Here is a 12,111-nt window from a genome sequence, read left to right on the forward strand (position 1 = left end):
GCAGCCCGGGCCGCCCCCGGACACGCGTGGAACGTGGTTCTGGGAAAGGGGTCTGACCCGGGACACAGCCGAGGAGGGGACCTGGTCCAGAACGTGGATGCGAGGTGGTCTGGAACCACACGGCAGGGCTCTCTCTGGACCACGTGCAGTTGTAATGAGAGAGGATCTCATTAATCCATACAAATATCCCGAAAGTGGGTGCCAAAAGGATGGTGCCAGACTCTTTTCGGTGGTGCCCAGCGACATGACGAGGAACAATGGCCATAAACTAAAAAAAAAAGAAGTTTTATCTCATCAGGAGGAAGAACTTCTTTACATTGAGGGTGGCACTGGAACAGCTGCCCAGGGACACCATGAAATCTCCCTCTCTGGAGATGTTCCAAACCCACTTGGATGTGTTCCTGTGTCCCCTGCTCTACGTGACCCTGCCTCACCAAGGGGGTTGGACTAGATGATCTCCAGACGTCCCTTCCACCCCCAACAATTTTGTGATTCCCTGTGGGGTCCAGCTCTCGAGCAGGTGTGGGATGGTGGGGAGCTGGGTGGGACACACATGGCACAGGCTGGGCACACATGCAGGGGCTCTGCTCCAGAAAGAGGCTCGTGCTAAGCCATCCAAGCAGGAAAGATGGGTCCTGGGCTGGTCCTGCGGGTATTGGGTAGGACACCCCAGGGGATAAGCCACTTTCCTGCAGCCTGGGCACCTGGCACAGCTCAGGGCTTCCACAGAAACCTGGGATAGGAGAATTAAGGAGTGCACTGTGGGGAAAGGGGGGCCAGGCTGATCAGCCCCATCCCAGCAGAGGATGACAGTGAGTTACCAGATGCAACACATGTGAATTCAAGCAGATCTAACCAAGCAAAGCACTGCACTCGGGTCAGTGTTCAGACACCCCGCAGGTGCATTTTATTGCAAAGAAAACAAAACCACAACCCTGTTACTTCCAGGGCCAGACACGACTGTTTCTAAGCAATCCCAAGCAGTGGCCAGGGCTTGCAGACAGTTTAGGTCCAACAGGAATGAAGGTGTTGAGAAGAATGGCTGGGAGCCTGGCTGTCAGCTATGAGCCCACAAGACTCTCATGAGCCAGCACAGACGAAGGAGCTTGTTGTCTCTGACTGTTCCAGCTGCCCCAAACTCTCTGTGAAGGAGAGATGTGCTCCTGCATGGCTGTGAAGGCAGATGGGAACAGACGAGTTGCTGACAGCAGTGGCTGCAGTGGGACCCTGCTGCAACGCTCTAAGGTCATGCTGCAATAATCCATAGGATAATGTACCTTCATTTCACACTGTATTCTGTGCCAGAGGGATCCTTAAGGTGGTATCTTGAACTGTATTCTGAACCTGCATTGCATACTCCACAGTGCAGTTACTGGGTCACTTCTCATTGTTTCTTTCCACCCTACCCACCATGAGGCAGCGTGCAGGATGCAGGGTCCTGGAACACGTTAGACTCCATATTACAGATGCTGTTCCAGATATATGGGCAACATCTTGGAGTAATCTTTAGCTTGGCCATCCCAGACCACATCTGGCCACCATTCCACAAACGGAGATCCACTCTGATCTTGGCCGTACCTCCAGATGCTGCCATCGCTGACGTTCCCCAAGGTGCTGCACTCCTCATACCAGCACCCAATGCTCTTTCTGAAGAACCACCTTCACATCAAGCCAGAGTTTCTGCCTTCTAGCTGTGGTCCCAAGGAGCAGAGAAGGCAAGTGGAGGACAAAGCAGGAAAATGGAGCTGAGACTCTGTATTGCTACCCAGGCCCTCCACACTGGTGACTCCAGAGAATGTGCCATTTCACTGTTTTGCAGACAGGGATGTCCTCACACAAACCATCCCTGACACGCCTGGTGTGAGCCCCTCTGCTCATAGGCAAGTCCTGCAGTCCCTTGTGAATAAAGCAGGTGACTGTCCTAGGCAAGTCACAGGAAACAAATATCCAGAGCTAAAAGAAGGAAATTGTTGGGGGGGTTATTATTTTTCGTCTCCAACTCCCAACAGCCACCAGGTGTCACTGCGATCAAACGTTTGGCAGATGGAACTATGGTGATGTCCGAGTCGGTGGCAAACAGTTTTCCAGGAATTGCTTTGTCTCCTGCATCTGCTCTGTCGCCTGGCACACCACTCTGAGAAGTCCAGCTTTGACAGTTTTTGTTAAAAAGAAGTTTAACTACATTAAGGTGATAGAAAAGCTTCCTGTTACAAATGCTAAGACAAAGTTTTTCTTCCTCCCTGTGCAGAGCTGAAAATGCAAGCACTGAACAGAGTAAGTGGGTTATCCAGCTCTTTACAGTGCTCCCCAGCCCACAGGTCCCCGGAGATGACCCGTCTCTGCAAGACTGGCAGGAGAGGGACAACAGTGCAATCGACTTGAAAAGATCAGCCTAGTGCAAAAAAATGATACAGAGAAAAAACAAACAGTAAAGGGATAAAAAGTATCACCAGACTAAAGTGAAATGCTATCAACCAGTAGATTTCGGGAGCTAAACTGGGATCACACAGCCAGGTGCACCCTGTCAGAGACAGCAGAAAATTGTCCTTAGCCTCATGACAGCCCCCCTTAGACACTCAAGATCACCTGGATGCTCCAGACGGAGAAGAGTGTCTCTGGAAAACCTTCAGGCCACAAGAAGCCACAAGAGCAAATCAGGAGAACTTCTTAACTCATCATGAGGCCCACATACCCCCTTGGTTTCTTCAAAGTTTGAAGACTCTACACAAGATCAGGAAGTGCTTAGCCCAGCCAGCAGCATTGCTTTACCACTGCCTTGTTGCTTCTCTGAATTAGGATAGTGGAGAGGAAACAGGGCAGCAAAGCAGCTCCTAGCAGTGACATGCACCAAGGAAGGGGTTTGTGGGTGAACTGATTCACATCTAATGGGTGGCTTTATCTTTTCAATAGCCACTGGGCATTAAAAATATATTTAATGAGGATTATTGGACTTAGAAACATTTACACGGTGAAGCTGCCTAAAGGCCACGGGCATGCCAGCCCCCATTATGCTAAGTGCTATACAAACTCAAGTTTTAACTCCATGCTTTAATTTAGTCACCATAACAACAACTTGCATTTCATCCTGTGAGCCCCAAAGTGCCATCACCACAGCCACTGGAGCTGTGCAGTTACACTACACAGACCCATCAAACTCAGCAGGAGCCATAAGTGAGGGGTGGCCAAAGAAGGGCCACATGTGGCTGTTGTGGCTGTTCATGTACGTGGACTGTCCCCCACTACCAACTGCTGGGGCAGAAGGAACTCCTCTGAGCATCTCTGCAACCCTACCAAGATACAAAAGGGGCTGATGATCCACTGTCTTCTACACAACAGGGAAAGATATGGAGGCAGGCTAAAACCACTGAAAACTGGAATCTGGATAGGAAACCAATGGTTTGATTCCCCAATAGACTGGTATCAACGTGGTCCTACATCAAGGTGACCTGTGATTCAGTTTGTATGCAAAGCGCTATGCAAACTGAAACAACACTCTTGCACCTTGACTTTAGGCACACACACCAGGGATGAACATGCTAAAAATACCTATACATACAGTGATAGATTTACAGGCTCGGCATCAGGCTACACATCTGGGGCCTTTCTGTACAAAGGTTCCCTTAAAGACCAAGTGTGAAACTGCATCTCTCAGTGAGCAAGCGTGCAGGTCATCGTAACAGAGAGAAGTACTGCTGCCTCTGACCAAAGCAAGTCCCTCAGTCCCTCAATGACAGAAGAAACAAATGTTTTCGAGTCTCAGTTTAGGCAGGGCTCAGAGAACAATTATGCATATTCACGTGCCTTTTATCACGAGTCTTCAGGGAGCTGGAGACTCAAAGTTGCCTGAGGCATGCCTGAGAAACGTTCATTGGGGAGCCCTTAGATCGATTCTCATCTCATCTGGCTTACACTTGCTTAAATACAGCAATTTTAAAGATGTTACCTCAATTTAAACCCGTGGGACATTAAACACTTCCACCCTCCCCTCAGGGCAGGATGCTGAAACAAAAGGACCAGAAAATTACCTGTTTCTGAGTTTTAACTTTTTCAACTGTTTATAAAGTCTCACATAGTCTTTATTTTTACCTCAAAATGACCAACTGAAACCAAACTATCCTGAAAAATAGAACTGGAGTGGAAAAGGCCTGCCAGTCTAAAACTGAGATTTAGACATGGGATACTTTGCTGATGATTTCCCAGGCTGCTGCGTTAAAGAGGCATGTAAATGTCATTTTTGAGCAACTCTCCAACGTAAAACAAATTTCCAGCTAAGATGCTGCACCATGGCACCGAATTCTCTGTAACCAGTGAAGCAAGGGTAAAGTGCTCAAACTTTGCAAACTCAGCTTGGAGCTGTGGAGCTGAAAAAGAGAGTGGGGCTGTTTGTGGTACCAGGGGTGAAATAAGATGACAGCAGGGGGGATGTTTTCCCCGAATGTAAACATCAGCTCTCATCTAATTAGCAGCTGAATGCTAGAGCACTACAAAACCTGTTTTCACATGTGGAATGCAAACTCTGCCCAGGACATCGACTGAATCCTGGCTCCCCTCCATTCAGAATGCACAGGTGTTACTCCACCTGCACGGACTGAACATGATCTCAAGGTCAGGATCTGGAAAGTGAATTTACTCCCCAAATCTGGACTTTTGGTGGCAGACAGCCTCACCATCTTGCTTCTTAAGCCCAGCCACTCTCAGCCACTACAAGAGAGCTACATTTAAGTGCATTTAAAGGTGATGAAAGCATTGGTGCTACTGATAGGAACACACACACAGAGACCTACAAACCCACCCCTCCCTCTTCCCTCTGTTCAGTGATCCTCCTGGCTCCAAGCCTCAGATGCAGGCTCAGGACTTCTACTGAGAAAATTTGCCCAAAGACCTGTTCCAAGGTTTTAAGAAGTTCCTGAGAAGCCACCTGATCCCATGGTCCACCAGTCAAGATAGGAGAGAAACAAGTGAATTTAAGAGGGTGGTTCCCTCCGTTCTTTTTCTAAAGATGCGTGTCTTCCTCAAACACATCCACATCCTCGCTCGCCTGCTTATTGATCAGGACATCCCAGCTGTCGGGGCCATTGATGGTGTTCCCACCGTTCACGCTTGGCTTCTTCTCCTGCATTTCTGACTGGCTGTCACTGGCCACATCCAAGGTGGGGTTGTCATGGCAGCCGTTCTCAACAAAGCGCAGCTCCTCCCCGTGTGACTGGAAGGGACGAGAGGAACACAAATGGAGACAAAAGAGGACAGGTCTTAAAGCTGCTGAGATGCACAATCAGATCAGGCTACAAGGGTCACTGAGAACTTTGCAGGGTCAGTGGGAAAAGGTAAATTTGCTCCTAGCCCAGCTCTCGCAGTGGAAACGAGCTGTCCTAAGCACAGCAAGAGACAGGTTTGCATTCTTGCATGAATGGACGCCCTCGCTGCTCCAGCAGTGTATCCAGCCATGTCCTGTAAGCAGACAGGGGAGAACAATCTCCCTCTTAACTTTCCAGTCCCCTCCTTCCCAACGGCTAAGAGTCTAGCCACCTTCTCCACCCATCCAGTGCTCACCATGTTCTTCATCTTGGGCAGGCGTCTCTGCCAGCAGTTGTATATGAGCCCCAGCACAATGATGATGGCACAGATGGAGCCAATGATCACCAGCACCACAAAGAGCTTCCCATAATCACTGCGTGTCTGGTTGGGATGCGACTGGCAGCTTGTGGTGGTTGAGTAGTTTTGGATACCAATCTGGAAGGAAGAAAGCAGTATACTAAATGTCCTGGCCTGCAGTCAGGTGGGATCCTGTTCAGACCTTCCAGGGTCCAAGTACAGGACCACCACTGTGGGCAGGGTTGGAGAGTCAGAAAGTCTAGTCTTATGTGACTAGAAGGCACATAACTAAATATAACACCATTTTCCATGAAAGCTGACACTTCAGCAAATGACAGTAGGCACAATCTTATCTTGATCACCTGCACAAAGATCACACCTATGTGCACAACAAGGAGGCTTTCATGGGAGAAACCACCCAAGACAAACTACAATCATAGAATCACAGACCACTGATGGGTACTGAGGCTTTGGTGACTACTTGGCAGAGATGTAACCATAATAAATAGGTTTCCATTAAAGCTCAGGTCCTAAGAGGGCATAGAGGTCTTTGTGAGGTCTTGAAAGTGGACAGCTGCCCACTGATCCTAAAAGCTTAGGAATAGCTGCCCTAGAAACGGGCCCCCTGTGGCTGTCAGCAAACAGCCCCACATCGGTCCCAGTGACTTAGCAGATTTCAAACAGGTTATGTATCAATACTAAGTATGATGGGTGTAAGAGAATATCCTCCCTCCTCCTTCCAATCTCATGCCAGCACAAGGTCAGTGCAGTGAGCAGTGTTTCATTATTGATAGAGCTGGAGAGTTGGAGGCATGTGGTGAGGCTGCTCTGGTAGGACTCAGGTTAACATCGGGCCACAACTGCAAAGTCAGACCTTGCACCAAGACAAATTCATCTTTCTGGACAGTTCTAGGTGCTGATACTTTAGTCACACAATTTCTACAGGGTTGGCTTTTTGCACTTTCTCTGGTGTAAGCCAATCAATACAGCACTGAGCACTTAATTTGCTTTGTCTGATTGCACCAGTTTCTTAGGTCAGGGAAAAAACTGAGAGCAGACAGCCAACAAGGCAATGGCCCAACCCTGCTGCTAAAAATCAGCAAAATTACTCCCAGTAGTGTAAAAAACCCAAGCAGAATCAGGCCTACATATCCTCTAAGGCTAAGGGGAAAAACCCAGAGATCATGGGACTAATTTGTCCTTTTCTCTATCCTCTTCCAAGCTGCCCAGGGTTAGAAAGGAATATGTGAGAGCTAGAGGCAGCTGGCAGAGGAATCTGGCATCCATCATCTCTGGTCCTCTGCCTGCCCTTGTGTAGGCAGTTGTCTAAAGGAGTGAAACGCAGACCCTGGGATTGCAGAAGGCATGTGAACATGTCAAGAGAAGCCAATGTATATAAAAAACAGCTGTAGGGTGAGTAGGGCCAAATCAGGGACTCTGCAGCACCCACATTGCCACTGACAATAGCATAGAAGGGATGACACCAAGAATCCCAACAAAATGAATGTGTGAAAAGCAGTTTCACAAAAACAGAAAAGCTGGGAGGAAATAACCCATAGTTATCTCTTAAAGAGAGCAGACATTTGATGGCCTGGCAACTACCAGTGAGGGGAGAAGGGAGTTTGCCAAGCGTCTGACTGATCTGTTTGCCTGCTGTGGGTTCAGCACTTGGTTAGACTGAGATATGCTCCCTGTTTTCAAGTTGCTTATTTTAATAGTACAGCCAGTCTTAACAAATGGATGCAGGCAGATAGGTTCTTACCTCAGCTAAGCTCCTCTTAACATCCCCCAGTGCCATGAGAACATCTTTTGTAGGGATAACGCCTGTAAAGCAGAGGAAGAGATCAGTGCTGCTCTCAGCTCAGGTTACTCAGTCAGATGTATTCATCAGTCTGAAATCCCTAACAGGATGGAGGCAGGGGAACACATGTTTTTGTTCATTGGTGCTTTATGTCAGGAGGCTGAAAGAACTCAAGGACCATAGACAAGGGTACCTCCAAATATTCCCTAAATAAGTAAAAAAAATCCAGGGAAAACTGATATCAAAGCCACCTAGATACCCTTCCCACTGCCAGAGCAGCTCTCAGGATCTGTGTCTGCTCTGGGAGCAAGCAGCAACGCTCGTAAAGTCATGGATGCAGGTTCATATAGGTCATATAGGCCATAATGTCAACATTGAAGGCCTCTGTCATTATGCAGTCAACAGAAGCAGTACAGGAGAAGGACCCCCATACCAAAATGGAAATAAAGAGATGGTAAAATGTCCCATATTCGCTGCCAGCTTTCGTTTCTTTGGGGGTGCAGGGGACGCACCATCAGGACTATCCTAATTCAGACAAGACTTAAGAACTGATAGGTTGGGAAGTGAACCAAGAGCAGGATGTCATACCCTGCCATTGCATCCTGCCCATAGAGTACATAAGCATCAGGAGAAAGCTGACAGATGCTCAGGTGAAGGTAATCCAGGGAGAGAGCAAACTGTAGATACAGAGCTTTGTACAAGCAGTGAGGGGCAAGCCAGAAGGCAGATGTGAAGAAAGAGTTATGTCCTCAGTCCCCCTCCATTCCTCAAGTCTAGTGAACACTGGGAACTGGTGGGATTGAAAGGGAAAGCAAAAGCTCATTCCAACATGGCTGAGCACATCCATTTGGGAGACCCTTAAATGCACCCCCACATCACAGGAAGGCTCCCTCTCTCAGCACTTACCCTGTTCCCCTGCCAGTGTCATTAGCAAGTGCTTGTCATTCTCATTGGGTTTGCTCAGAGAGATCAGCCAGCGGTCCTGCAGTCCATCGGCCTGTCTGGAGAAGGCATCCTCTACCAGTGCCAACAGCTGGGGACCCCTCTCCAACCGAAACTCCTCCTGCCATGGGAAAGGAACCTTGGTGAGCACATGGTGGGAACAGGGCAGATGTAGCACTGCAGGGCTGGTACGGCTGAGACCCCACACCAGGCGTGCCCAAAAGCCAGCAGTGTTAAACCTGGTGGAACAGTCCCCCGTACATCCCCAGTGCCCCAGGCTGGATCTACATACATCTCCTGATGCACCAACCCTCCTTGGCTCCTGTGGCTGCCATATGTCCCACACCAAGCCCAGCTCCTCTGGCACACAGGGATCCTGAAGCAACGTTATCATGTAAGGTAAGAAGGAATCAGGCTTTTCCCCACAGCCAGCGCTGGGTCAGCGGGTGCCGCTCAGCCTGACATGCTCCAGCCATCCCTCAGCAGGCTCCTTTGCTGCTTTCTCACTCCTGTGTTTCTATTCTTATCTCCAGTTGCCATGCCAACCTGAAGGCCACACAGATGATTAATAAAATGGAGAGCTCTTGTTGCCATGGCAATTTGAAGCGCTCAGGGCAGGCACAGGCCTGTGCCAAAAATGGCCTAATTGGAAAAGACGTCGATGACTGGGGCCTGAATCACAAGGGCCTGCCAGTGCCTACTCTCATCAGGCTATGGATTTTGGCACGGGGAGGCAGGAGGAAGCAGCACCACGATGCAGCACCATGAACTGCAGCTCCCACTCACGGCCCCACTGCCAGCCTGAGGCTCTCTTTTGGAGGATGCAGAGGAAGGAGGAGCAGCTGAGGCCAGGAGCAGGAGCAGGACAGAAGCAAGATGTTTCTGGTGATGAAGAAAGCAGAGGCTGTAGAGTACTGACAAATTCTCCATGGTGGAGAGAAGGGAGCAGTGAAGGAGTCTGAATGCACATGCACCTAGGCAGAGATCACCTCCCGGTATATGGCCAGGTACCACTGTTGGGTCAGATCCTGCAGTCCTCACTTGGGCAAAATTCCCAGGTATGTTGAGCAAGAGATGTGCCCAGAAAGAGATGGAAGTGACTCACTTGCCCAGAGCCCATTGGGAAGACAAATGGCCTTGCAGCTTAACCCAGCAATACAGGCATCATCCCTACAGCAGGTAAAAGCCTGGTGCTATGAAGTATATTAAAGCTCAAGGTCCAACCCTCTGGAAGGGGTTAAGCACCCTACTTGTCCCTTGGCTTTTCAGTGGTACCACACCAGATCATGGCACCAAAACACAGGAAATATGTGGGGAATCCTCATTTGCACTAATTTAAATTACAGTACTTGCAACAGAGGTTCTTCCTCACAAACACAATAGCGCTCAGATACAGAAAGTAGAGAACAAAAGGGACAGGCAGACTGTAGGTGAGGTGCCCAAACTGAGTAAATAACCACGGGTAGGAAACAAACTGCACCAAGATCAGTGGAAAGGAGCAGAGTTTGATTCCAGCTTCGCTCATGCAAAGTGGTAATGGAAGGCAGGGAATGAAGTGATGCTCATGTTAAATATGTATGTCGACAAATGTCCCTTTGAATAAGGGGTAGTACAGCACAAATCATTCACTGGGAAATATGTTTTGAAACATGAAATCAAGTAGAAAAACAGTTCAGTCCTGCCTATCCCAGGGCACCGTCTTCCTTCAGCAAAGCAGAACTGAGGATTCAACAGCAAAGACATAATTTGATCAAGAGACATCTGCACATCTGCTTTTCAGTTCTCACCCTTACAGTGGTTTAAACAACACGAATGCAAATGAACACAGGAAGGAAGCTACTATGTATTACAAAATTACCTAGCATTTAAAGTCCGCAGAGATGGGAGAAAGAGTGATGGGGACTAGGACATGGAGGAAACAGGGCAGCAGGACTGTGGTTTTCAAGGACTGATTTTCTGTGTTGCAGTTGTTAACTGTAGCAGAGACACTTAAACCCCTTCCAAATGGCTTGTCTAAATCAGGAGGAAAAAGAGTGACTTTTCATCTACTCTTAGAGCATTCAACATGCTTTACTGTGTATAGAAATTTTGCCATTTTCCATGTCCCCAGAAAGTTCACCTTAAAAAAAAATAAAACCCAACCAACCAACAACTCAGCAGAAGTGGCAATAGGTCAGTGCAGGAACAAGACCAGCTGCCTCTGCCCAGAGCAGGAGCCTCAGAAAGCAAGAGTGCAGACACAGAAGGCCAGAACACAGTTCCTCAATTAAACATTTTGGTCTCAGGCTGTCAGGCTCATAATAATTTCTTAGAATATGAAAGGCACCTTGACCCCAGGCCTTGCACAACTGGTTTTTAAGTGCCTGATAAAAGGCCAAGCAGAAGTGAACAATACCAGGGATCCACAAGGGACTCTGGGCTCATGAATTAACTGCAGCTTTATGAGGATGGATGGACCTCTGCATTGGATTAGCAGAGCATGGCTGGTTAACAGACCCAGATAACACATAAGATAAGAGGGTGGGGAGAGGAGGCCCTTAAGGAAGATTTAGTGATAGCTGCTTGGTACTTAACCATGCACACTGTAAATGGGAGTCCCTATTTCTGAGCCATCAGAGGATCATTACTACATGCTGGAAGGAAAAGGAAGCGAAGGAAGGAGAATTGCACTTCAATCCTGCCACATTTCCTACCAGTAAGAGGTGCAATGTTAAAAGCTCTCATGTCTCATGACAATCCAGGTACAGACTGGCACAGACTACAAGCCAGAAGTTAGTAAAAAATCCAACATGGTACTGACATGTGCTAGACTTACAGCAAAATCATCTCTCTCCGCCCACTCTTTGGGGAACAGAAATATTTCTGTCCTCCTCTCCTTCTCTTCACAGACTCTACAGGGAAGTTCAGATTTAGTGCTTTTAAAATGTTTTGTAGTGAAAGCAGACATCAAGAGCTGGGCCTGCCTCTTCTTCTCTAAGCACCATTCCCCCTGTGCCATCAAATCTCTTTGGACTGACTTACACAGTCAATGTTATCCGACATATTCAGGATGATGTAATTTTTCCCCGCAAGGTTGCTCCAGTCTTTGCAGATCACCTGAAAAGACAAGACAAAGACAGCTGAGTTCAGCTAGTGAACGCTGCTAAAAGCACAGGGTACACAAGGGACAGAAGCAAGGTGCCATACCCCCTTGAGAAGCACTTCTCAAAGGATGTGACTGTCTTCTAACTCTCTGTACTGAGGAGGAATCACCATTTCAATGACAGTGCAGGTAGCAGGAACAAAGTTACTACACCACCTTGCCACAGACCAGCTTACCTTCCACCTCTGTCTAGGAGGACTCAGGTTCTCAGTGGAAAGCTCTCTAGCCTGCAGCCTTTTCAGCACTTAACACAAAACCTAACCAGGAGCCTCTGAGGACTTTTAACAGACTGGTGAGACAAGGCAGCACTTTGCAGGCAGGACAGGATGCACAGAGGGGCTAAGTCACTTGTTCAGGTTCCTGAGTACCAAAAGGCAGAAAGCAAAATTAAAAGCTTTGCTTGGTACTTTCTCACCAGTCAGCTCCTGCTACATATCTTCTCTTAAGCAGCTGCCAGTTTGCTGGATTCAGGAACTACAGTTCACCACACCCCTCCTCTCCCACAGGCACTCCCAGAACAACATCCTCACAGGTCACTGTACTGTGCTCCACCTGCTCTGCATCTGGTCCCTGCAGGCAGCAGCAGCAAAAATAGCACTTTCTTCTCACTCTCTTTCCAGAAATCCTTGGGGCC

General features: G+C 48.3%; 1 protein-coding gene across 2 annotated transcripts in view; it reads right to left on the reverse strand.

Annotated features, from left to right (window-relative positions):
• Nucleotides 1-878: 878 nt before the first annotated feature.
• The window catches only part of PODXL2 (podocalyxin like 2), a 32,489-nt gene continuing 21,256 nt past the window's right edge, over nt 879-12,111 (reverse strand). For both annotated transcript variants that reach the window (XM_027700737.1, XM_027700735.1), the window contains exons 4-8: nt 11,357-11,431; nt 8,300-8,456; nt 7,355-7,416; nt 5,551-5,730; nt 879-5,203 (exon numbers count right to left, since the gene is read on the reverse strand). In XM_027700737.1, coding sequence (XP_027556538.1) covers nt 4,994-5,203; nt 5,551-5,730; nt 7,355-7,416; nt 8,300-8,456; nt 11,357-11,431 — 684 coding nt within the window. In that variant the 3' untranslated portion in view covers nt 879-4,993. The remainder of the gene's footprint in view (nt 5,204-5,550; nt 5,731-7,354; nt 7,417-8,299; nt 8,457-11,356; nt 11,432-12,111) is intronic.

The sequence above is a fragment of the Neopelma chrysocephalum genome, unplaced genomic scaffold (assembly GCF_003984885.1).
Source record: "Neopelma chrysocephalum unplaced genomic scaffold, ASM398488v2 Primary Assembly neopelma1_147, whole genome shotgun sequence".
Classification (NCBI taxonomy): domain Eukaryota; kingdom Metazoa; phylum Chordata; class Aves; order Passeriformes; family Pipridae; genus Neopelma; species Neopelma chrysocephalum.